The sequence below is a fragment of the Trachypithecus francoisi genome, unplaced genomic scaffold (assembly GCF_009764315.1).
Source record: "Trachypithecus francoisi isolate TF-2019V2 unplaced genomic scaffold, Tfra_2.0 Lachesis_group12, whole genome shotgun sequence".
Classification (NCBI taxonomy): Eukaryota; Metazoa; Chordata; class Mammalia; order Primates; family Cercopithecidae; genus Trachypithecus; species Trachypithecus francoisi.
In genome coordinates this window covers 14,534,290-14,558,630 of record NW_022681457.1, presented here as the reverse complement: position 1 = coordinate 14,558,630, position 24,341 = coordinate 14,534,290, and the positions used below count along the sequence as shown (strand labels likewise).

The following is a 24,341-nucleotide window of genomic DNA, read 5'->3' as shown; positions in this document are numbered from 1 at the left end:
ATCAGGAGTAACATTTACATACTCTTCTTCATTGTTGGCCAGAAGAATACGTCTTTTGGAAAGTGGCATATGGCAGTATGTATAAGGTACAACTGTTCGACCTGGAAATCATAGGATAGAAAATTACAACATTAAAACTCTGAAAATTAGTAGACTACACGGATGATGTCACTTCATTTTAAAATGGAAAGAACAAGTGTTCAACCACAGGAATTTGTGTGAAGTGCATTTATTCGTATAATAACACAAAGCCAGTAAAATGATGACATAGATGTACAATAAAAAAAGAACATAATGTATGCTTTAGGAAATCCTATTGTAATCTTCTAAGTGTCTTTGTGTTTCTGGGTTTATTTGGTTATTTTTAGTGTGTATGTACATCGTTTGTGAATGAATATTCTGACATTTTCCCTGGCAACGAGTATTTGCTGGAATTTTTCATTTTATAATTTTACACATTTTTAAATTTCTCATTGAACACCAATTTTACCAAAGCAGTTATGTGAACAAAAATTTGAAGAATTATTAATATTAATCACTTACCTATAAGGACTTTGAATAAGATTGCTCTACATTGTCATATGACAGTTCAAAATTAAGGAATAAGGATGTGGAAGTCATATTTCAAAATTTAAAAAAATGTATCTGGTCATTGGATATACAGATTGATGAGTGCGGTCAACTTCCTTCATAACTAATGTGTGTGATTCTGCTTTAGGCATAAGTCAGGAAGCAAGCAAATCCTAGTGATAGAAATAATGGGGGTATATATAGTTGTGGAGGTTAAAAAAACAGATTCTTTGAAGAACAGGTGTGCATGATCAGGGAACTTAACACGACAGCAGCAGTCTCTTAGTGTGTGGAACCAGCTAGGACAAAGAGCTGATTTGGGTGCCAATTCATAGTTATACACCATGGTATAACTTAACTGTATTAGGTTAAAAGTCATTCTTCAAAGTGTCTAGTTGAGATTCATAAGCTTTTCATAATTAGTTTTCTAAATAATATCTTTTCATGATGCTGTATTCATGCTGTGCCAGTTTGGATAGTAGATTGGAGGTCCCTAAGACTACTTCTGGGTTCTGTGATTTGCTAAAATAACTGAGAGTGTAGTTGTACTTAATAACAATATTACAGTGACAAGATACAAAACAGAATCTGTAAGGGGAAATAGTTCATCAGCAGTTGTCTAGAGGAAACCAGAAGCAAACTTACCAGAGTCCTCTCTGCATGGTGTTACATAAGACTTAACTCCTCCAGCATTGAATTGTGATACTACTTGTGAAATGTCTACAGTGGAAGCTCATTAGCAACCAGCAGCAAAGGTTCTTATTGAGATTGATTATATAGGTATCTGTCTAGTGCATACCAAGATTCCCAACTCTAAGAAGAAGAGCAAGCGTTCCGAATAAGCTGCATTGTAGAGTTTAGGCACGGTGAACCACTCTTACCCATTATTGAAAAGTGGTAACTCTCAAACCCCATGTTCCTTGACACCAGCCAAAGGCCAGTGTTGTGAACAGCTCTTTTTAAAGTTAGCAGTCTGACTTATGCCTGCTCTGTTAACTTTTTGTGCACATGGTATCAGAACAGTAGGGTCTGCAGTCTTGTGGGGTTTCCTTAAACTATCACCAGATAACATAATAGTTCATCTCTAAGGTAATTATTTGTAAAAGAAAACTCATCAGATTACATATTAAAATATTTGTTATAACAAAAAATATCATAGGTGGGCCTTCCATCTACCCTCTTGTGTGCCTGGGTCCTCAAATTGGTCACAAGATGACATTAACACCTGGGAGCAGTTGATTTTTTTTAATTGTTCATATTTCTGTCTCACAGAGTGCATGAGTATTTGACTCCTAATAAAACTAAATATTGAATACCTATCTTCATATGTAGTACCTGAGCTTTTGTGTGGCCAGTATTTCTTGCCACTTCTCAGCATGGACTAGTCTCCCTTTTATGTGTGTGACCCTGGCGAGTTCACCATGTTAACTTTGAAATTGGGCACACTGTTATAATTGGGAATTATTGCAGAGTCTCAATCTCTGTGTTTGAAAAATGAGGGAAGCTTCCCAAGTTATTAATCTCTGACCATATCAGTATGATATCCATTTAAAGGTTTGAGTTAAATGCCACAACATTTGTGGATTTTTTTTTTTTGATACACTATGACAATAACTTCCTGGATAGATTTGTTGTTGTTTTAAATTTTTATAGTAAAAATACACTCATTTTACTTGCAAGAATAATGCCTAGACATTGGAAACAATCATGGTGGTACAGAAAAGTCTAAAAAGGAAAGTGGAAGATAGGAAGTATGAATATTTTGGTAAGGATAGTTCAGCATATATATGCACATAGGTAACAATTGTATAGAATTTTACAAAACTAGGAACACACTAAGCATACTTGCTCCTAACAGGATTGTCCTAATTTGACACTAATGTTAAAGGCTGTATAAATAAGTTGACCTCCAACCTCATTTCTACTCATTTCTACTGCCTGCTGTATCATGGTGTACTCAATATTAATTTTTCCTTAAACAGTTTTCTGCTGATGAGGATCTGTGTGGTATCAATTTTAATTAAAACATGCCTAGACTTCAGTCCCTAGTTATTTAATCAAGCACTAATATATATATATGGAAGGCATTTTGTAGATACCTAGCCCATAATCAGTTGGCTTTGAGTAGGGATATTATGTGAGATAATGTCGGTGGGCCTGATGAATCGCTTGAAATTATTTAAAAGTAGAGCTGAAGCTTCTTTGAAAAAAAAATTGCACCTTTTAGTAGCATCTTCCTCCCATGAGTTAGTGTTCCATCTGAGCCATCCTGGGGTACAGCCATTCGGTTTTTGCAATTGCTTAGCCAGTCCCACAGTGGCATAAGAAAGTTCCTTGCAATAAATCACTTGTATATGTCATATTGATTTTATTACTCTCTTTCAACGCTGACCAAAAGATGCTTTGTTCCAGAAATGGTTCCAGAGGAAGAGAATCTTAAGAATGAATTTTCTAAATTGATTATGTGTTTTCTCAAATTGGATTTGTCATCTGTTTTAGTTTAAAGGCACTATTGACTTTATTTCCAGTGGAAAATAAGGCATTGGTTGTTAAAACCATGACATGGTGATAAATATATGCCAAATATATTGGATAATCCCAAGCATATACCTATAGAAGGCATGATTCTGGATTACTATGAATTTGTTAGTTTAGGACATCATAGTCAAACAAAGGACTATAGCGGTATTTACTAGTTGCTCCTATTTGTGCTTCAGAAAGTGGGACAGAAAAAGATGAGGTCAAGGCATCAAATTCCAGCTCAACCAGAATCACCTGAAAGCTTCAGCCATTGTGCATGGCTTCTTAACCTTGTGTTGTTGATCTTGGCATTCATAGTAAATAACTTGATGGGAAGTCTATTACACTGTTACTTGATTCGTATAGGCAGGAGGATTCTATTGCAGGTAAACAGAAATCCAACTGGAATTACCTAACAGAATCACATCTCCCAAATCAATTCTAAGACATGTCCAGTTTACAAATCCACAATTGTTTCAATAAACGGGAGGTCAGTTCTGAATTAGGATGGACCCTGGTACATTGCAGAGTAATTCACAAGGCCCTACAACCATTAACCCGTGTGACTATGTAGTCAAAAGGAGAAATGTTCAAACATCTTGGCAATGACTAACTCCTTATTGTCAAATGGCACATTTCAGGCTGGAGTGCAGTGACGCGATCTCGGCTCACTGCAAGCTCCGCCTCCCGGGTTCACGCCATTCTCCTGCCTCAGCCTCCTGAGTAGCTGGGACTACGGGCGCCCGCCACCACGACTGGCTAATTTTTTGTGGGTTTTTTTTTAGTAAAGATGGGGTTTCACCATGTTAGCCAGGATGGTCTCGATCTCCTGACCTCGTGATCCACCTGCTTCGGCCTCCCAAAGTGCTGGGATTACAGGCGTGAGCTACCACGCCCGGACTGGCCCCTCCATGTCTTTAAATTGCATGTGCACATCAGCATTCCACTTGGAACCGGTATAGGTGAGATTGAGTTTGAGCAGTCCCCGTAGCCTCAGGTAAGTGATTCTAAGCCCATGGTCCCTAATCCTTTTACATTAACTTCAGAATGAGTGAACATGATAAGTTATATGAAATTATTGTTTTAGCAGCAAAATTAAAATGGAATTAATAAAAGTGAACAAAACCTAAGGGACATTGTGGACACCATCAGTTAGACTAATGTATGCATAATAGAAGTCCCAGATGGAGAGAGAGAGTCAGAAAGCTAATTCAAAAGTAAATACATAAATAAATAAAGGCTAAAACCTTCTCAAATTTGAGCAATATGAATCTGCAAATCCGAGAAGCCTAACGGACTTCAAAATGGATAAACCCAGAGACACACACTGAAACACGTATAATAAAACTGTTGGAAGCCAAAGACAAAGGAGACCTTGAAAGTAGCAAAACAAAACTAATTTGTCATGTACAAGGAATCTTCTACAAGATAATCAGTGGATTGTTCAGCAAACCTTTGAGGAGATGATATGTTCTAATATGCAGAAGAAAAAAAGTCTACTGAGGATTCTAAATTCAGTGAAACTGTCCTTCAAAAATAGGAGATCAATTAATAATCTGCCAAGAGATATGGTTTGGAACTGTGTCCTCACCCAAATCTCATGTTGAATTGGAGGAGGGACCTGGTGAGAGGTGACTGGATCATAGGCGCACTTTCTAATGGTTTAGCACCATCCCCCTAGTACTGTCTCATGATAGAGTTCTCACAAGATCTGGTTGTTTAAAAGTATGTAGCACCTCCCCCTTCATGTGCTCTCCCTTTCTCTCTCCTGTTCTGCCATGATAAAGACATGCTTGCTTCTCCTTCATCTTCTGCCATGATTGTAAGTTTCCTGAGGCCTCCCAGTCTTGCTTTCTGTTAAACCTGTGGAACTGTGAGTCAATTAAACTTCTTTTCTTCATAAATTACCCAATCTCAGGTAGTTCTTTATAGGAGTCTGAAAATGGACTAATGCTACACTATAGGACAACTGTAGTTAACAGTATATTATATCGTTTCAAATATCTAGAAGGAGGATAAGGAATAATAAATGTTTGAGATGATGGATATGCAGATTACCCTGATCTGATCATCGTACATTATATGTATCAAAACATCATCATATGTCTCATGAGTAGTTATAAGTATTATTTGTCAATAAAATAAACTGCAATGAAAACTTTAAAGGTGTTAACATCTTAAATAAATAATAATTAAAAATTGAGAAGAGGCCAGGTACAGTGACTCATACCTGTAATCTCAGCACTTTAGAAGACTGAGGCGGGAGAATCGCTTGAGCCCAGGACTCCAAGACCAGCCTTGGCAACATAGCAAGACCTTATTCTAAAAAAAAAATTGAGGAGAACAGACCAAAAACTCAACATAAAAATGGGTAATAGATTTGAACAATTTACAAGAAGAAAAATAATACTGACACAGGAAATATGCAAAAATGTTCCATGTTATTTAAAAAACAAGAAATGTAAATTAAAACTAAATTTAAATACACTTCTTACCATTTGATTGGCAAAACTTTAAAAATGCTGTAATAACACATTTTGTTAGCTAGTTTCAAGGCAAGAGTATATTTATACATTACTTCTGGAAATGGAAATGGTACCAAAAAATTAAGGCAACTTGAAAATATGCAGCAAATTATATTTCTATTAACATCTTCTCTTTTCAATACTGCTTTTTGGGATGTACTCTTCTGATATGTCTTCAACAGGGATAATATATACATGTACAAGTGTATTTACTACAGCATTATTTGTAATAATAAAATATTGGAAGTCACGGAAATGCCCGTAAATTGAAGCCCTGTTAAACAAACCACTCAATGGAATTTATTCAGTTTTAAAACTAAATTACTCTATATGACGTGATTTCCAAGATGTTATTATGTGAACATAGAAGAGTTAGAGGTGTACTATCTTAACATTTAAGTAAAAAGGGAAAATAAGAAACACATCTATTCTGTTAAAAAAAAAGTGGTAATGAAAATAATAAAATTAGTTACATAAAAGTGTTAGGTGGCAACACCGTGGAAGTGGTTTAGGGGTAGGAAGGAGGGGAGTGGCAGTTCTCTGAGAGTAATATGTGGTAGAGCATTGACTTATGGGAACATGTTAATGACTGACATACCCAATAATATAAAATCAAGAATAAGATTTCTTTGTGGATAAACGAGGAAAGTTAAAATCATAGGATAGCAAATTAACCTAAATGTATTTCAAGTCAATGACATAAACAGTCTAAAGGTGAGGGCAAGAAGTAATTTAAGCAACTTATTAAACAGTACAGTATTTGACTATATATCCTCAGTCTAAAGACAAAAAGTACTATAAAAAAAAGTTGAACTCTACTTTTGAGTTATTTTTTACAATGATATGAATTAGTAATTCTGACATTACATGATGCATATGCAATAGTCTTAATGTTTGTGGCCCACCGAAATTCATCTGTTGAAATTGTTACTCTCAATGTGATGGTAATAGGAGGTGGGGCCTTTGGAGGGTGATTAGGTCATGAGGGAAGAACATTCATGAATGGGGTGAATACCCTTATAAAAAATGCCACAAGGAGCTTGTTTATCACTTCAACCAAATGAACACAGCAATATGGTGCTACGTATGAACCAGAAAATGGCCTTCTACCTGACACAAAATCTGCCAGTGCTTGGGTCTTGAATCACAGTTTCCAGATCTGTGAAGAATAGATTTCTGTTGTTTAGAAGCCAGGCAAGCTATGGTATTTTGTGACTAAAAATATTGTTACTGCAACAAATACCTAAAAATGTAGCAGTCTCTTTGGAACTATGTAATGGATAGAGGCTAGAAGAGTTTTTACATGCATACTAGGAAAAGCCTACAGTGCCGTGAATGGACTGATAAGGACAATTCTGGTTAGGGCTCAGAAATAGAGAATGAAAACTGTAGAGAAAGCATCGATCTTGTTAGAGCATACCTAGGTGGTCACGATCAGAATGTTGGTAGAAATATGGACAGTAAAGGCCATTCTGAAGACCTCAGTCAGAAATGTTGTACATGTTATTGGAAGAGAAGAGAGCTTCTTGTTATAAAGGGATGAAGAATTTGACTGAATTATATTCAGGTGCTAGTGTTTCATGGCAGGTAAAATTTGTGAATGATATAATTGAAGATTTATTCGAATTAATTTCTAATCAAAGTGAAGTCGCTGCTTGAATAATCTTGACTACCCATAGTAAAAGGCAAGAAGTGAGAAATGACTGAAATAAGTATTAATTAAAAGGGAAACAGAACTAAAATTTATAAAAGTTTACAGCCTATCTACTTTGAAAAAAAAAAAAGGAAACCTGAAGGAAACAAGGGTATGGTTAAGCAACTAATTCATGAAATTAGTATGGATTGGCCATGTCAACTGAAGCCAGGACCTATTGTCCAAGACAATGGAAGAATGACCCCAAAGGCATTTCACAGATTATGGCAGCTTCTTCTCCCATCACAGGCCCAGAGTGCAAGGACCTGGGGGACAGAAAGGGCCTTTGATGCCAGATATATCCTAATATATTAGGCACAGTTTCCTGCCTACTACGATTGAGCGTGTCAATAAATTTTTGTCTCTTGTGGGGGCAGAATAGAGCAAGGATACAGCTATAACTGGTATAGAAATAGCATTCACTCAATTTTCAGAGAAGTGTTCCTCATATTGTGGTAGTCACTTTATCTAAAGAAAACCATGACAAGTCTTTTTTAGTTCAGAAAAATTGATATAGAACATGAGACTCCATTATTTTAAAATAAAAAATATAGGTTGAAAGGCCAGAATTCACAGGTCCACCTGCCTGAGCCAAAATTCCCACGCCTCCACAGAGCAAATGGACTCCATTTCCTAAGATACCCGCGAAAAGCCTGCGAGAGTCCAGTTGCCCCGTGAATGCGCGGGAAATTTGGCCCCCGCAGGCGTTTCGCGAGTATATTGGGGGAAGTGGGAATTGTGGCTCAGGCAGGAGGACCTATGAATTCTGGGAAGTGGAGTCCATTTGCTCTGTGGAGTCGTGGGAACTTTGGCTCAGGCAGGAGGATTCGGGGGATTCTGGGAAGTGTAGTCCAGACGCTCTGTGGCTTAGCGGACACTTCCGGTCTCCGAGCAGGACTTTACTACTTTACTTAACAAGGTGGTTCGAGCCTACTATGTGTCTTGCGGGTCTTTGCGAAAGTGAACCAGTTATTGGGGGGCGCCTAACGACCTGGGGGTCAACTAAGGGGGCAAGAAGCCCTGGCGAAGACCTGAGGTTTGGAGATGCGGGGGACGAAGAAGGGTTTTGTTGCGGTCGATGGAGCCTTCTGGCGTTGGGGGCTGTACGCAGGTCCACCGGAGGAGTCGTCGGGGGTTCGGTGGGCGGGGGAGAACCCTGTCTAGTCTTGTGTGCCTGTTTAGAGGGTTTTCCAGGTCTTTGACCTCGCTCAGTCCGCCTCCACCTTAAGTGTGCAACCTCTTTCTCGCAATACAACGTGGGGTGTTAATCTCCCTGTACCGCCTATTGCCGTTTTTTAAATGAGGATTTTAGGACCATCCTGATAGAATTGTTTTAGGAATTGAAAGTTGTGGTATAAAACAAAGCCTTAACAGTCCCTGTCACTTGGTGTCCTGTTAATTTCCCGCGAAGTGGTCAGGGCCCGGGTGGGGTCAGAGCTCCAGCTGCCCCGGCCCTTCTCTCTGATCCCTGTAGGACGCTGGATGGTCCCTGATGCCTCTGACCTCGTTTTAGGAAGGCGAGGGTTGCATCCACGTTTCACGAAGGGAGAGGAGCGTTTAACTTGTATCCGGGACGGCGACGCAGTCAGGGTGTTTCACAGCTTTCTCCTTCCCCAGCCTGACCTTTCTAAAAGAACTGCAGGGAGGGATTTGGCTACTGAGGGCAAAGCTCTCTATACGAGTGGTCCTTGGCTTTTTTTCTTTTTAAAAAAGTGTTATTTATTTTGTTAGTCTGCCATTATTATTATTATTATTTTATTATTATTATTATTAGAGAACGAGGTTTGTTCTGTCGCCCAGGCTGGAGTGCAGCAGTGGCGCGATCTCGGCTCACTGCAACCTCCCGCTCCTGTGTTCAAGTGATTCTCCTGCCTCAGCCTCCCTAGTAGCTGGGATTACAGGCATGCGCCACCATGCCCGGCCAATTTTTGTATTTTTAGTAGAGACGGGGTTTCACCATATTGGCCAGGCTGGTCTCAAACCCTTGGTCCCAAATGATCCGTCCGCCTCGGCCTCCCAAAGTGCTGGAATTACAGGTGTGAGCTACCGTGCTGAGCCGGTGTTTTTCTTTTATAGAGATGTTCACCTCAACCAAGAGTGTATAGGATGTATCCTTGGGCATGGATGTTGATAATAATTAAGCCTTAATTGGTAACTTCATTCTAAGGGCTTTATGGCAATAAATACATTTACAGCACACTGTGGCTCTGTGAAAAGTTATTGCTCTTTCACCCCGCTTTTTTTTTTTTTTGGAGACGGAGTGCCGTCGCCCAGGCTAGAGTGCAGTGGCGGGATCTGGGTTCAATGCAATCGCCGTCTCCCAGGTTCAAGCGATTCTCCTGCCTCAGTCTCCTGAGTCACTGGGATTACAGGTGTGCACCACCACGCCGGCTAATTGTTGTATTGCTAGTAGAGACGGGGTTTCACCATGTTGGTCAGGCTGGTCTCGAACACCTGACCTCATGATCCGCCTGCCTCAGCCTCCCAAAATGCTGGGATTACAGGCGTGAGCTACCAAGCCGGGTCGTTCTTTTCCATTTTAAACATGGGAGTGAGACACTGGGTGCATAGTTACCCAAGTAGTAAGAGGTGCAGCTGGAGTTGGAACCTAGGCAGTTTGGGTCAGAGCCTGAGTTGATCATCCCTTGGATACATTTTCATTGAGGTAGAGGAACTAGCTGGAATCAGATTGGGAAAAAAAGCTAGGACTTGACTGAAGGGACCTTGAGAGCAAGGCTCATGGACTTGGACTTCTGTAGGAGCCTTTTAAAACTTGGTCAACATTTTGTTTCACTTTTTATAAGGATTTTGTATTGTGGAACCATATCATTGTGGAGCAGTTTAAAGTTAGATAAATAGGAGGAGAAAACATGTTTTAAATTACCCGTGAATCCAAGATGTAAAGGTGGTAACTGTCTGATACAAGTTATAGAACTTTCAGTTCTCCCCCATTTCCTTTTAGTCTTTCTTTATGTCTATTTGTATATTTATTTATAAGCATTTGAAAAATTGTTATAATATCTTATTGTGTTTTCCCATGTTTCTTTAACCATGGAAATTTTTAAACACTGCTAATGGAGAATGAACCAGCAAACTACCATATTATGTCATGCTCATCCTTATTATTCCCATTGTTACTGTTCTTATGACTATTTCCTGATAGTTTAAAACCTTTCATTTTTATATCATTTCAAAGCTATAGAAAAGTTGCAAAAATAGTGTAAGGAATTCTCATATACTCTTTACCCAAAGTTGCCAATTGTTTACATTTTTTCCTGTTTTGCCATCATCATGATTCGGTTTAGACCATTTTCATCTCCCAACTGGACTCTTTGTGCCCACTTACAGTTAAAACTCATTTTCAGGCCGGATATGGCGGCTTATGCCTGTAATCTCAGCACTTTGGGAGGCCGAGGTGGGAGGTATAGCTTGAGCTCAGGAGTTTGAGACCAGCTCAGGCAACATAGCAAGACCCCATCTCTTAAAAAATAAAAACTCATTCTCACCTCAAATCTGGAGCAACCATTAACTTATTTTCTCTATATATAACTGTTATCTGTTCTAGATATTTCATATAAATGGGATCATATAATCCATGGGTTTTGTGATTTTCATTTAGCATGATGTTTCCAAGCTTTGTGCATGTTGTAGCTTGAGTCAGCACTTCATTCCTTTACATTTCCAAATAAGATTCCATTGTATGGATATGCCACCATTTGCCTATCCATTTACCCAGAGGAAGGCATCTTGGTTGTGTGCAGTTTGGAGTTATTATGAATAATGCTGCTGTGATCGTTATATGCTAATTCACAACATACATCTGTATTGTTGGGTGTCATCCGTGGCAACCCTTTCATGTCTCTTTTTCTGCAGACTGTGGCATGTTTCAGGCAGGATTCCTCCTTCCTTCAAACTGCATCACTCAGGAGTCTGCAAATTCCCCCAAAGTAGGAGGAAAAATGACCACATTCAAGGTGAGTGGGGCATGCCTCTCTTGCTGTTAAAATTCCATGTCACTACTCATATTGTCATGTGTTTTTCTCTGTCATGAGAAGACTCAAAGGGAAAACAGGCATTTGGGGACCTGTTTTGTGCCAGGTGCTTCCTTATCTCTTTTGTGTTGACTGCAATTGGTTTTTGGTTTTGTTTTGTTTTGTTTTTTACCATTATTTATTTTATGGAGTATGAAAATTAGTAGAAATGAACAGTGCTCCCACTTCCTTACCTCCCCTCTCTCAAATTATCCATTTTTATCTTGTCTTGCTGTTTGTCATGTACATTCATAACTGTATTTGTATTGATGATATACATCTAACTGTAAACTGTGTTCTTTTTATGTTACCTAATCTTCGATTTTTATGGTTATATCATATTCCTATTACATTGATGTATCTTTTTATTTATAACTACCTCACGCTCATAGACTTATTTTAAGCAACACTGCAGTGACAGCTTTCCTATCTATAACCTTTTCCCACAAAATTAATTTTGGCAACCATATGCCATTTTAGCTCAATTTTTTTTTTTTTTTTTTTTTTTGAGGCGGAGTCTCGCTCTGTCTCCTGGACTGGAGTGCAGTGGCCAGATCTCAGCTCACTGCAAGCTCCGCCTCCCGGGTTTACGCCATTCTCCTGCCTCAGCCTCCCGAGTAGCTGGGACTACAGGCGCCCGCCACCTCGCCCAGCTAGTTTTTGTATTTTTAGTAGAGACGAGGTTTCACCGTGTTAGCCAGGATGGTCTCGATCTCCTGACCTCGTGATCCACCCGTCTCGGCCTCCCAAAGTGCTGGGATTACAGGCTTGAGCCACCGCGCCCGGCCTTTAGCTCAATTTTGAAAGGGTATTTTTGATATGTACCACATTGGCTGTTGTGCAGATAAAATATTTTAACTGGGCACAGAACAACAGGATATAACTGCTGCTCCACACAAATATTGTTGGAGTTTTCACACTGGAGGAGCTAGATTCTGTGTTCTCCTTGTCTCAGTCATACTTTGCGTGTGCTTTATTTACTGATCTCTTCTAATTCACTTGTGTAGTAAGCAGTTTAACCAAAGTAGTAGAAAACCTTCATTTAAAATGTCCAGTGATACTAAGATTTGCCAGTCACTTGTGTTCTGTTACTACGTTTACTCCTCAGAGCAGCAGAATGAGGAGGTTCCTGATCTCTTCTTCTTCTTAAACCGGTGAAATATGAGAAACCTGCTCAGGGGTACACAGGCAACCAAAGGTCACGAGTGTTAGCCATTTGGCTCAAGTGAAAAAGAGAGACAAGGAAAGAGACAGAATTCTCCATTGAGCAACCTGTGCCCTGTGGTGTGGGTGTCAGGAGTGCCCTGTTGAGTGATGGTGTCCTTAGTGGTGCTGCTCCTCCCTGTGCCTACTTGGTGTGACTTCTTGTCACATGTCACTCTGACATGGCATCTACTCCAAGCACTGAAGTACACTGATTACCATAGTTGTTATAGAAAATCTTTAAATCCCTTATAGCAAAAGCTGCCTCACACAATGTTACCAGAAGAAATAATGACCTGGGGCAGAAATGTTTGCCACATGGATACCTAAAGAAAATAAAATTCAAAATCAAAACCTTAAGCACAGAATAAAGGAAAAACTCCAAACAGATAGGAACAAAGGACACTAAAAGGCCAGCGTAAAAGGAGAACTAGAGATGTCCAATACCTTCAAAAGTGATGGTTTTCATTTATAATCAAATAAATGAGAATAATAGAACGAATTGTTCCCCCAATCAGATTACCAAGACTGTGGGAATATTTATAACCTGCTCTTGGCCATGATAAAGAGAAGCAAAGTACTTGTATTCTGTTCAAAGATTATGGAGGTAGGTAAAAAACTGGGAAGAAAGCATGCAGTTATATGATCACAGTTCTAAATGTGCTTATTTTTTGATGTTTTAATTTTCATTTGAAATTATTATTTTAAACAATGAGAGAGGAGAGTAAGATGTTCTTACATCTTACTACATCATTACTTAATGATTTCCTCACAGGATTGATAATGGAAAATATGTAAAATTAAATATTCTTTACTGTAGCTAAAAGTAGGTCATCAGTTCTCTGGAATACTATGCAGCCATGAAATAGATAATGCTAGTAACAACAGTAAAAATGATTCCAGCTAATGTTCATTAAACACTTAGTCAGTGGCACAGATGTTTCCAAATGCTATGTATTTCCTTGTTTAATCCTTTAAAATACTGTGCCAAATAAGGACTATTATTTAGAGAGGAAACTAATTCCTGTAGGCAAACACGTCCAAGGCCACACAGTTAGGAAGGGGCAGACCCTTAGGAAGTGCAATGATGCATTCTGGCTTCTGATCAGGACACTGAGGGCTGCAATTAACATTTGTGGTTTGTACCTTGAGAGTAGAGGACACACTACATAACTGTCCCACACAGCTGTCCACACAAGTACTGTGGAGTAGGTTCACTATGCACTGATTATCAACTTGTGTGAGTCCTGTGAGACAGAACACGATCTCATTCAACAGATTACGTGAAGCAGATTTGTTACCTACAGACTGGCAGCAAGGGAGCACAGAAGTGTAGGATACGCTGTGAGGTGGCCATCCAAGGCTGAAGAAAACTTGCTGGGGTGGGTAGAATCTTGACCCCATTTCCAACAGAGCAGAGGTACCCCAGAAGGCAGCCCACCCCAGGTTATATACCTCAGGGGCAACACGACTTACTGGGCACTTTCTCTCTAACTCAAGACGTTATCTTCCCTAGGAAGGACAGGAACATTGCATTACTAGCATGTTCTATGTTTATTCTTCAGAACTATAAGCAAGAAAGAATGATTCAAGGCCACCCTGAAAATTACCCACAGTTACCTAAAACTTGTTAATTTAGCAAATACTAAAGAAAAGCGATAGCAACCAGGGTTTGAATATGAGAGAGGACAATAGGCCTTACCCAACAAGGTTGGGACTGAATTGCTTAATATTGCTGGGGCAGTTGGCAAGATTTGTTGAACCTATATATAGGTAGCCCAGAAAGCATGTAGAGTGCCACAGGGTTACATACAAGTAGACTAGATGAGTGCACAGAGTAAATGTGCAGGACTTCATCACTGCACTTCTGGTGGAGTTCAGGTAAATCAGTGTATGTCATTGTCAGGATATAGGCAGAATGAGTGGGAAATCTCTAAGTTCACCTACTTCCCTCAGAATTGAGAACAACTTTCCACTCATCCCCTTCCCTTGGTCAATGCGACTTCTCCCGCATTAGTCCTTGGTCATAAGATTGAAGTTATGTCTTCTTGATGTTGTAGGAGGCAGTGACCTTCAAGGACGTGGCTGTGGTCTTCACTGAGGAGGAGCTGGGGCTGCTGGACCCTGCCCAGAGGAAGCTGTACCGAGATGTGATGCTGGAGAACTTCAGGAACCTGCTCTCAGCGGGTGAGCATGGGCATCTTTTGTAACAGAACATCAGGCCCCAGGAATGGCTTTGTACCCTTAGAGTGTTCAAGTTTGAGTGTGCATTGGGAATCTAAATTTCCAGTAAATTTTGCCTAAATATTACCCCAGGATGTGTTGGGATTCAGCACGTGACCTTACCTATTCACAGGGCATCAACCATTCCACCAAGATACTTTCCACTTCCTAAGGGAAGAAAAGTCTTGGATGATGGAGACAGTAACCCAAAGAGAAGGGAATTCAGGTAAGAACTAAGCATCTGTGCATCTTTGTACATACTCTCCTACCTGTTGTGCTTCTGTCCGTGCCGATTTGCATTGCTCTAATGTAAATGACCACATCTCCTTCAGGATTATTACAGCTGCCTTCCAGTTGGTGGCCCTGTTTCCACCCTTCCCACCCTAATATCTGTTCTCATGGCAGCCAAAGCAATCCTTAGGAAATGGAAGTCAGATTGTCATTCCTCTCCTCAAAAGCTTTTATGACTTCTTATTTTTATTAATGTTACAACCTCTTTAAGTGCATCTTAGAGACCTATGTGGTCTGCTCTTCATCGCATTCTGCCTCTCTGACTATATATGTCCTTTCCCTCTTTCTCCATCATTTCCAGCCACATTTCTTCCCTGCTGTTTCTGTCCTGCCAAGGACACTGTATTGCCTATTGTGGTAACCAATGGCCACAAACTTAGTGGACTAAACAAAAATATTTATTATCTCTTTGTTCTTTAGGCCTGAAATCTGATACATTTCACTGGGCAAAAATCAAAGCATCCCTAGGGCTTTGTTCCTGCCTGGATGTTCTTGGAGGGAAAGCTTCACTTTGGTTTACCAGTGTCTAGGCACTGTCCACACTCCCTAGCTCTTGTTTCACGTCTCCATCTTCAAAGGCAGCTACTTTGCATCTCTGACCATTCTTCCATAATCCCATTCCCTCTGGCACTCTTCCTAAGCCTCTGCCCTCTACCTTTCAGGTCCCTTGTGATTGTATTGGTCACTCCTGCATAATCCAGGATGATCTTCCTGCCTTCTGCTTAGGTGACTAATGACCTTTATGGCCTCTGCCATTTTAATCCCCCTTGCTGTGTAACATAATAGGAAGGCTGACTGTGTATTGCACAACAGTTTTTTTGGCCTGCTGATTGCTGCTTACCCAATTCTGACTTTCTTAGGTTCCCTTGACTTGATTGGTTTTAGGAGTGTACAATTGACCCACGTCCCATGGAAACTTCTAAGCATTGTTTTTATGACCACACTGGGTAAGATGCCTTCCTTGAGACTTACCCTGGAGCTTTCCATAGGGAGCATATTTATATCTTGGAAGAAATTCTTTTTGAATGAGGGTTTCCAGCTACATTTCGTTCAAAAGATTTACCCATCTGCAGTCCATTTGCCTTCTCCAAAGTCTATATGCACTTCACTGGTCCTAGGTTCCTCCTTCTTCTTACTAGAAGGGGGAAGAATGAGGATGAGGGGACACAAGTCACATAGCTGAACATTTACTTTATTTCTGGTCCTCTTTCTTCATAAATGTGTATATTTCTGCATCTTTATGTCATACAAATTTTGTCAAAAACTTTAAAGGATAGATTTTACACAATTTTTTATTGATTTTTATAGATTTAGTGCTGTATTTTGAACTGGTGAACTTTATGACCTAGTAGGAATTGGGAAACTGCCTTCTCAAACTAGAAACATCTTGAAGATTCTCCTTTCTCCCTAAAGATCTCTTATTTATTTAATTTATTTTTGAGATGGAGTTTTGCTCTTGTCGCCCAGCCTGGAGTGCAATGGCGCGACCTCGGCTCACAGTGACTTCCGCCTCCTGGGTTCAAGTGATTCTCCTGCCTCAGCCTCCCAAGTAGCTGGGATTATAGGTGCCCGCCACCACACCTGGCTAATTTTTGTATTTTTAGTAGAGGTGGGGTTTTACCACGTTGGCTAGGCTAGTCTCAAACTCCTGACCTCAGGTGATCTGCCCGCTTCGGCCTCCCAAAGTGCTGGGATTACAGGCGTGAGCCACCATGCCCAGCCAAGACCTCTTATTTATAAGTGACAGTGTATTAAATATATCCGTGGACTACTGTATACCAATAGGTACACGCTTACCTATTAATCCTTTCCAAGATTCAACCTTTGCAACTTGACTTTCCCTTGGAAGAATTTGCTTAATTCAGGACTTGGTATTAGCCTGACAAATTTTTGAATGTTTTGTGAGTATAAGCCATAGTAAGAAACACGTTTCAATATAACCCGGACAAACATTTTTCATGCCTATAGATGTGTACGAGTGACTCTAGGAGGCATTTTCATGGAATGATCACTTTCCTGCTTGTCATGATGCTGTGATAATTTACATTCCAGTTCTTTTTTGTAAACGTTTATTGCAGAGTTTAACTGTATTTCATAGCTCACTAATGTGTAGTCTTCAATATAAAAAGTTATAAAGTCCTATTTATCTGCATCATAGGCTTTCTTTTCATTCCATGTGATTCTTCACATTTTTGATTGTCTGATCAGGAGCATCCTCCTTTGTGGACCCCTGGAAGGACAGCCTTTCAGATTCCCCTCAGAACTGCAGTTGTCTGTCCCTGTACTCTTTCAGATAACCAACTTACTGTCCATATCAATACAGAAAAGTAAGATTAAGCATTTTACATATGCTGTGCAAAATCCTTGTGCAGGGATACTTTGAACGTGTACATAGAAACACTACGAGGTGTTTGATGTTTAACATTGTGAAGTATTCAACCAACTACAAAATTTACTGAGACATTTTACAGAGAACTGCTCTAACTTCACACCAACTGCAAATTCGGGAGGTTTTCAAAAATACCTTCACATTCAATAATTTTCTAAGCTCTCAGAACTCACTGAATACTTTTATTCTCACTGACTGATTTGTACAGGGAAAAGATGTATATTATACTTAGAGAAAAATCAAATAAGACAGGGTCCAGATGAGAAGAACCAAATGAGGACCTTCTATTGTATTCTCTTGGCAGAGTAGGATGTGTTACATTCCCAGGATTAAGGTATGACTTAGACTCAAAGTACTGTCAGTAAGTCACAGAAACTCACCTGAGTGCTGGGATCCAGAGTAATTATTGGGTCTCCATTACGGAGCCATTATTGGTTGATTGATTCCTAGGTGATTAATCAGTCTCCTGGTCTGCTAACTCTCTGTGACCTAAAGCTCCACCTTAAATCACATTGCTGTTATTTCTGACATGGAGAGGAGCATCTTCCACCCCCAAGCCCCCAAAGGATTTGCCAGCTATAACCGTAAGTTATATAGTTTCACTATGCAGAGTGATCCAGTGTTTGCCCTCAAGCCAACCAAGACACTTTCCTGAGGTATGACACTTCAGGATCCTAGAGATTACCTCTCAAATGCTGAGGACAAAGTCCCAACTTCTTTCTGGTTAACTTTTTTTTTTTTTTAGGCAGAGTCTCACTCTGTCTCCCAGGTCGGAGTGCAGTGGCACGATCTCAATCTCAGCTCACTGCAACCTCTGCCTTCCAGGTTTAAGCAGTTCTCCTGCCTCAGCCTCCTGAGTAGCTGGGACTACAGTCATGTGCCACGCCTGGCTAATTTTTGTATTTTTAGCAGAGACAGGGTTTCAAGGCCAGGCTAGTCTTGAACTCCTGACCTCAAGTGATCTGCCCACTTCAGCCTCCCAAAGTGCTGGGATTACAGGTGTGAGCCACTGCACCCAGCATTTTTTTTTTTTTTTTTTGAGACAGGGTCTTGCTCTGTCACCCAGGGCTCACTGCAATTTCCACCTCCCAGGCTCAAGCAATCTTTCCACCTCAGCCTCCCAAGTAGCTGGGACTACAGAGTATGCCACCACTCCTGGCTCATTTTTGTAGTTTTAGTAGAGACAGGGTTTCGCTATATTGCCCACACTGGTCTCAAACTCCTGGACTCAAGTGATCAATCCCAAAGTGCTGGGATGACAGGTTTGAGCCACTGCACCTGACCTAGGTTAACTTCTTTATAAGGATATACAGCATAAACACAAATATACAAAGTATTGATTATGTTATTGCTTTTCCTTAAAGTTCCTTTTGATTCATATTTCATTATGTACATAAATTTTTATTTTCATAATTTATCACATGAGATTTTAGACTAGGAAATTCATTAGAAATAGTAACAAGGGCCGGGCGCGGTGGCTCAAGCCTGTAATCCCAGCACTTTGGGAGGCCGAGACGGGCGGATCACGAGGTCAGGAGATTGAGACCATCCTGGCTAACACGGTGAAACCCCGTCTCTACTAAAAATACAAAAAAACTAGCCAGGCGAGATGGCGGGCGCCTGTAGTCCCAGCTACTCCGGAGGCTGAGGCAGGAGGATGGCCTAAACCTGGGAGGCGGAGCTTGCAGTGAGCTGAGATCCGGCTACTGCACTCCAGCCGGGGCGGCAGAGCAAGACTCCATCTAAAAAAAAAAAAAAAAAAAAAGTAACAAGTTAAATGTATATCATATTTTTAAATTAAGTCTATTGTTTCTATCAAGGATTTTACATGTGAGACATGATGTGGTTCTGAATTGGCCTCATGCAAACCAGAAATCAGGGTGTACTTGGAAAACACAAACTGAATGTTCTCTGTATTCATTGAAGTTTAATGTCATGTCCTAAGTGTGAAACCTTGAGAGCACTGAATAAAGGCTTTACCTGTACACATCTCTTAAATCTGTGTCCTTATAGGAGGCAAGATCCAAACTGAGTTGGAGTCTGTTCCAGAAGCAGGAACACAGGAAGAGTGGTCCTGCCAGCAAATCTGGGAACAAATTGCAAAAGATTTAACCAGGTCTCAGGACTCTATCATAAATAACTCTCAGTTCTTTGAAAATGGTGATGTCCCCTCCCAGGTTGAAGCGGGACTGCCCACAATTCACACAGGACAGAAGCCTCCCCAGGGTGGGAAGTGTAAACAGTCCTTCAGTGATGTTTCCATCTTTGATCTTCCTCAGCAGTTATACTCAGGAGAGAAATCTCATACATGTGATGAGTGTGGAAAAAGCATCTGTTACATCTCAGCTCTTCATGTTCATCAGAGGGTCCACATGGGAGAGAAACTCTTTACATGCGATGTGTGTGGCAAGGAATTTAGTCAAAGCTCACATCTGCAAACTCATCAGAGAGTCCACACTGGAGAGAAACCATTCAAATGTCAGCAGTGTGGGAAAGGTTTCAGTCGTAGATCAGCACTTAATGTTCATCATAAATTTCACACAGGAGAGAAACCTTACATTTGTGAAGCATGTGGGAAGGCCTTCATTCATGATTCCCAGCTTAAGGAACATAAGAGAATCCATACTGGGGAGAAGCCATTCAAATGTGACATATGTGGTAAGAGCTTCCATTTTAGGTCAAGACTTAAGAGCCATTTCATGGTTCACACAGGAGAAAAACCATTTAGGTGTGATACATGTGATAAGAGCTTTCATCAGAGATCAGCACTTAATAGGCATTGCATGGTCCACACAGGAGAGAAACCGTACAGATGTGAGCAGTGTGGAAAAGGCTTCATTGGTAGGCTAGATTTTTATAAGCATCAGGTGGTCCACACAGGAGAGAAACCATACAATTGTAAAGAATGTGGGAAGAGCTTCAGATGGTCCTCATGTCTTTTGAACCATCAGCGAGTCCACAGCGGAGAAAAAAGCTTCAAATGTGAAGAATGTGGGAAGGGATTTTATACAAATTCACAACTGTCTTCCCATCAGAGATCCCACAATGGTGAAAAGCCATATAAATGTGAGGAATGTGGGAAGGGCTACGTTACTAAGTTTAATCTTGACTTGCACCAGAGGGTCCACACTGGAGAGAGACCTTATAATTGTAAGGAATGTGGGAAGAGCTTTAGCCGGGCCTCAAGTATTTTGAATCATAAGAGATTCCACTGCCAGAAAAAACCATTCAAATGTGAGGACTGTGGAAAGAGGCTTGTACACAGGACATGCCGTAAAGACCAATTGAGAGACTACAGTGGGGAAAACCCATCCAAATGTGAGGATTGTGGGAAACGCTACAAGAGGCGCTTGAATCTAGATATACTTTTATCGTTATTTCTAAATGACACATAATTATTCATATTTATCGGGTACAATGTGGTTTTAATGTGTGCATAGAATTTATAGTGATCAAATCAGTGTAACTGGTGTATCTGTCACCTCAAATATTTACCATTTCTTTGTGTTGGAAAATTCAAAATCCATTTAAGAGGAGTTAGTAGACAGCAAGGGAAGGGTCCCTGGAGATCCCTCACTGCACGGGTCAGTGCCTCATCCCCAGGTAACATAAAAAGCAGCCTGGGGAAGAAAATCAAGCTACAGGCACGGATAAGGGAACTAGCACAGGGGACTGTGCCTGGAGACATGCCCATGGCTGCACAGATAGAAGAACCTCCAGCTCACTCAGGTAAAAACTCGCACAAACCTCCAGCTCACTCAGTTAAGGGAACAAGACCTGACACAGAAATGCTTTTGTCCTTTGTATAATCAGCAGGCTCCCAGGAAAAAGTTTCTTCTTTTATGGGCATGAACATAGTGGGTTTCAGTAGGTTCAGGTTGGCACTTTCCTTTGTGGAAAAGGAAAAGCCCAGGCTCTATAAATCATCGCTTCAGCTCCTGATTGGTCCCAGGCTAAGCTGAATAAGCCTTATGAATCATCACTTCAGTTCCTGATTGGTCCCAGGCCAAGGTCCCAGACCAAGCTGAATCACACTTTGTCCAGGACAGCCCGCAGGCTAAGCGCATTCCTTCCCCTTCCCAGTCCATAAAAACTCCAGACCCCAGCCTCATAGTGGGCAACTTAGTTGGGTCCCCATCTCCACTGTGGAGAGCTTTTTTTCTTTCACTTTTTAAACTTTCACTCCAATTTCACCCTTGTGTCCGTGCTTCTTAATCATCTTGGATGTGAGATTAAGAGCTCCGAGTGATACATCACAAGAGAGACTGCTACAGTGTGGTGCGTTTGTGAGACTACAACACATTTTTAGCAATTTGTAAATAATTGTTGATGATAGTCACCTTTAGTGCTGCAGAACAGTATAAATTCTTCCTCTCTACCTCTTTTGTATCTGTAGCCAACCTTTGGCCATCTCACCTACCTCCTACACTTCCTTGCCTTTACACCCACTGTTCTACTCTCTACTACGAACTCAGCATTTTTTAACTTCCATATGAGTGAGGTCAGTATTTCTCTTTCTTTGCTTGGCTTATATTACTTAACGATATCCTTGAAAACTCATCCATGTTGCCACAAATGATAAAATTTTGTTTCCTTGTTATGTCTAAAGAGGATTCCATTGTGTATATATGCCACCTTTTCTTCATTCATGTACTGATAGACACTTAGGTGGATTCCATATCCTGGCTTTTGTGAGTAGTGCTACAATGAACCTGGGAGTGCAGATATCTCCTTGATATACTGATTTCATTTGGATATACCAATAGTGGAATTGCTGGATCACTTGAATTTTATTAGGCTTCAGAAGCTCCACATGGGAGAGAAACTATAGAAGTGTGGGGAGGGTGGTATGTGCTTCATTTAGGCCTCAAGTCTTCAACTTTAGAGTGTCCACATTGGCGAGAAGCCTCAGTAATGTATGTAATAAAGTTTTTACTCAGTTTTCATGACTACAATCTCACCTAAGCATTCACAAAGGGGAGAAACATTAAAATATAAGGCACATAGAAAGCAGTTCCCTTTGAGTTCGTATCTTGTAATTTATCACAGAATCCATGCTGATGATACATTTCATCCAGTCCTGTAGGAGAAAAAACATTTGTTTAAGTTAAAACCTTTTTCAGCCATAGCTCAGCATACCCTAGTGGTCCTGGGACTGTCATAGTGGAGTTGTGCTTGTTAAGTTGTGCAGCAGGGTTTCAAAAAAAAGTTTGACAGTTACAGTTATTCAGGAGACAGGCCTTAGAATAAGAGTTCATTCATGCATTTACAAAACTCTAATCATGAACATATCAAAGTTGATTACCACTAGAATGTCAGCAACATGAGTTTTCTGCTGTATCTTCACAACTTTTAACACTGATTATCATTTTGTGTTCACTGTGTGTTAAAAGAATCAAAAGGAGCAAACATGATGTTTTTAAATTGTATCTAAGAGAGGAAATCTACAAATAATTCAGGGACACCTGAGTTGAAATGCGGAGTACACTAAATACTGCATTCACAGCATTATTTTGATAATATCTGTTCCCATTTGGTTCCTGTCTTCCCCTCCTCCTCTATTCAGAAGCTGTATTCTTAGTATTTGTGGCTTTGTGTAGTGTTCCACTGGTTGAATACAATATAAATTCAACAATAATTTGCATTTTTTCTCACAGGCTGAAAACGTAATAAATTCAACAAAACATCTTAATAATTTCAAAAGTCTAATACCCTAAAAGTCTTTTCCAATTATAATCTAGATCACAAAAACTGAAATTCAATCACACCATGAAAAGTGGAAAATTCACAAGTATGTGGAAACTAAACACACTCTTTTTTTTTTCATAATTTAAGTTCTAGGGTATGTGTGAACAATGTGCAGATTTGTTGCATATGTATATATGTGCCATGTTGGTGTGCTGTACCCATTAACTCATCATTTACATTACATATATCTCCTAATGCTATCCCTCCCATCTCTCCATACCCTACAACAGGCTCCAGGGTGTGATGTTCCCCACCCTGTGTCCAGGTGTTCTCATTGTTCAATTCCCACCTATGAGTGAGAATATGCAGTGTTTGGTTTTCTGTCCTTGCAATAGTTTGCTCAGAATGATGGTTTCCAGCTTCATCCATGTCCCTACAAAGGACATGAACTCATTCTTTTTCATGGCTGCATAGTATTCCATGGTGCATATGTGCCACATTTTCTTAATCTAGTCTATCATTGATGGACATTTGGGTTGGTTCCAAGTCTTTACTATTGTGAATGGTGCCTCAATAAACATACATGTGCATGCAACACACTCTTAAATAATATGTCAGAGTAAATCAGGAGTGAAATTAGGAAATACCTGGAGAACAACTGAAAATGAAAACAATGGCCAAAACTTTTGGAATGAGGCAAAAGCAGTAGAAGGAGGGAAATGTATACCTGCAAGTGCTTATATTAAAAAAGGAGAAAGATCTGACATCCACAACCTAATTTTATTTTCATGAACTAAAAAAAGGGAATCTTACAGAAAGTGATTAGGAGGGAAATAATAAAGATTAAAGTATTAATAAATAAAATAGAGAAGAAGAATACAAAGAAAATCAACCAAACCAAGAGTTGGTTATTCTGAAAGACTAACAAAATTGTGAAAACTTTAGCAGGACTGACTAAAAAATAAAGACTCAAGTAACTAAAATCAGAAACAAAAGCAGGGACATTATTACCAATTTTTACAGAGGTGAGCCACAGCGCCCAGCTGGATGTTTGTATATGGTGTAAGGAAGGGGACCAGTTTCAATCTTCTGCATATGGCTAGCCAGTTATCCCAGCAGCACTTATTGAATAGGGAGTCCTTTCCCTGTTGTTTTTGTTAGTGTCATCAGTGACATGGTTTGGATGTGTCCCCACCCAAATCTCAGCT

At 40.1% G+C, this 24,341-nt stretch overlaps 1 protein-coding gene across 4 annotated transcripts; it reads left to right on the top strand.

The window, feature by feature from the left end:
* Nucleotides 1-8,166: 8,166 nt before the first annotated feature.
* ZNF155 (zinc finger protein 155) lies at nt 8,167-23,158 on the top strand. Of its 4 annotated transcripts, none has more exons than XM_033224823.1 (5): nt 8,167-8,227; nt 11,182-11,282; nt 14,603-14,729; nt 14,899-14,991; nt 19,459-23,158. In XM_033224823.1, exons 2-5 carry the CDS (start codon nt 11,190-11,192, stop codon nt 20,838-20,840), a joined length of 1,695 nt encoding a protein of 564 aa, XP_033080714.1. In that variant the 5' UTR covers nt 8,167-8,227; nt 11,182-11,189; the 3' UTR covers nt 20,841-23,158. The 4 variants fall into 4 exon arrangements, with proteins under 4 accessions (XP_033080714.1, XP_033080716.1, XP_033080713.1 ...); XM_033224825.1 differs by having other exon boundaries at nt 8,183-8,344; nt 11,199-11,282; XM_033224822.1 differs by having other exon boundaries at nt 8,183-8,344.
* The last annotated feature ends 1,183 nt before the right edge of the window (nt 23,159-24,341 follow it).

Coding starts and splice junctions, on each gene's coding strand:
- ZNF155 (XM_033224823.1), top strand. CDS start 11,190: ATGTTTCAGGCAGGATTCCTCCTTCCTTCAAACTGCATCACTCAGGAG. Junction 11,283..14,602: donor GAAAAATGACCACATTCAAG/GTGAGTGGGGCA, acceptor TTGATGTTGTAG/GAGGCAGTGACCTTCAAGGA. Junction 14,730..14,898: donor CAGGAACCTGCTCTCAGCGG/GTGAGCATGGGC, acceptor ACCTATTCACAG/GGCATCAACCATTCCACCAA.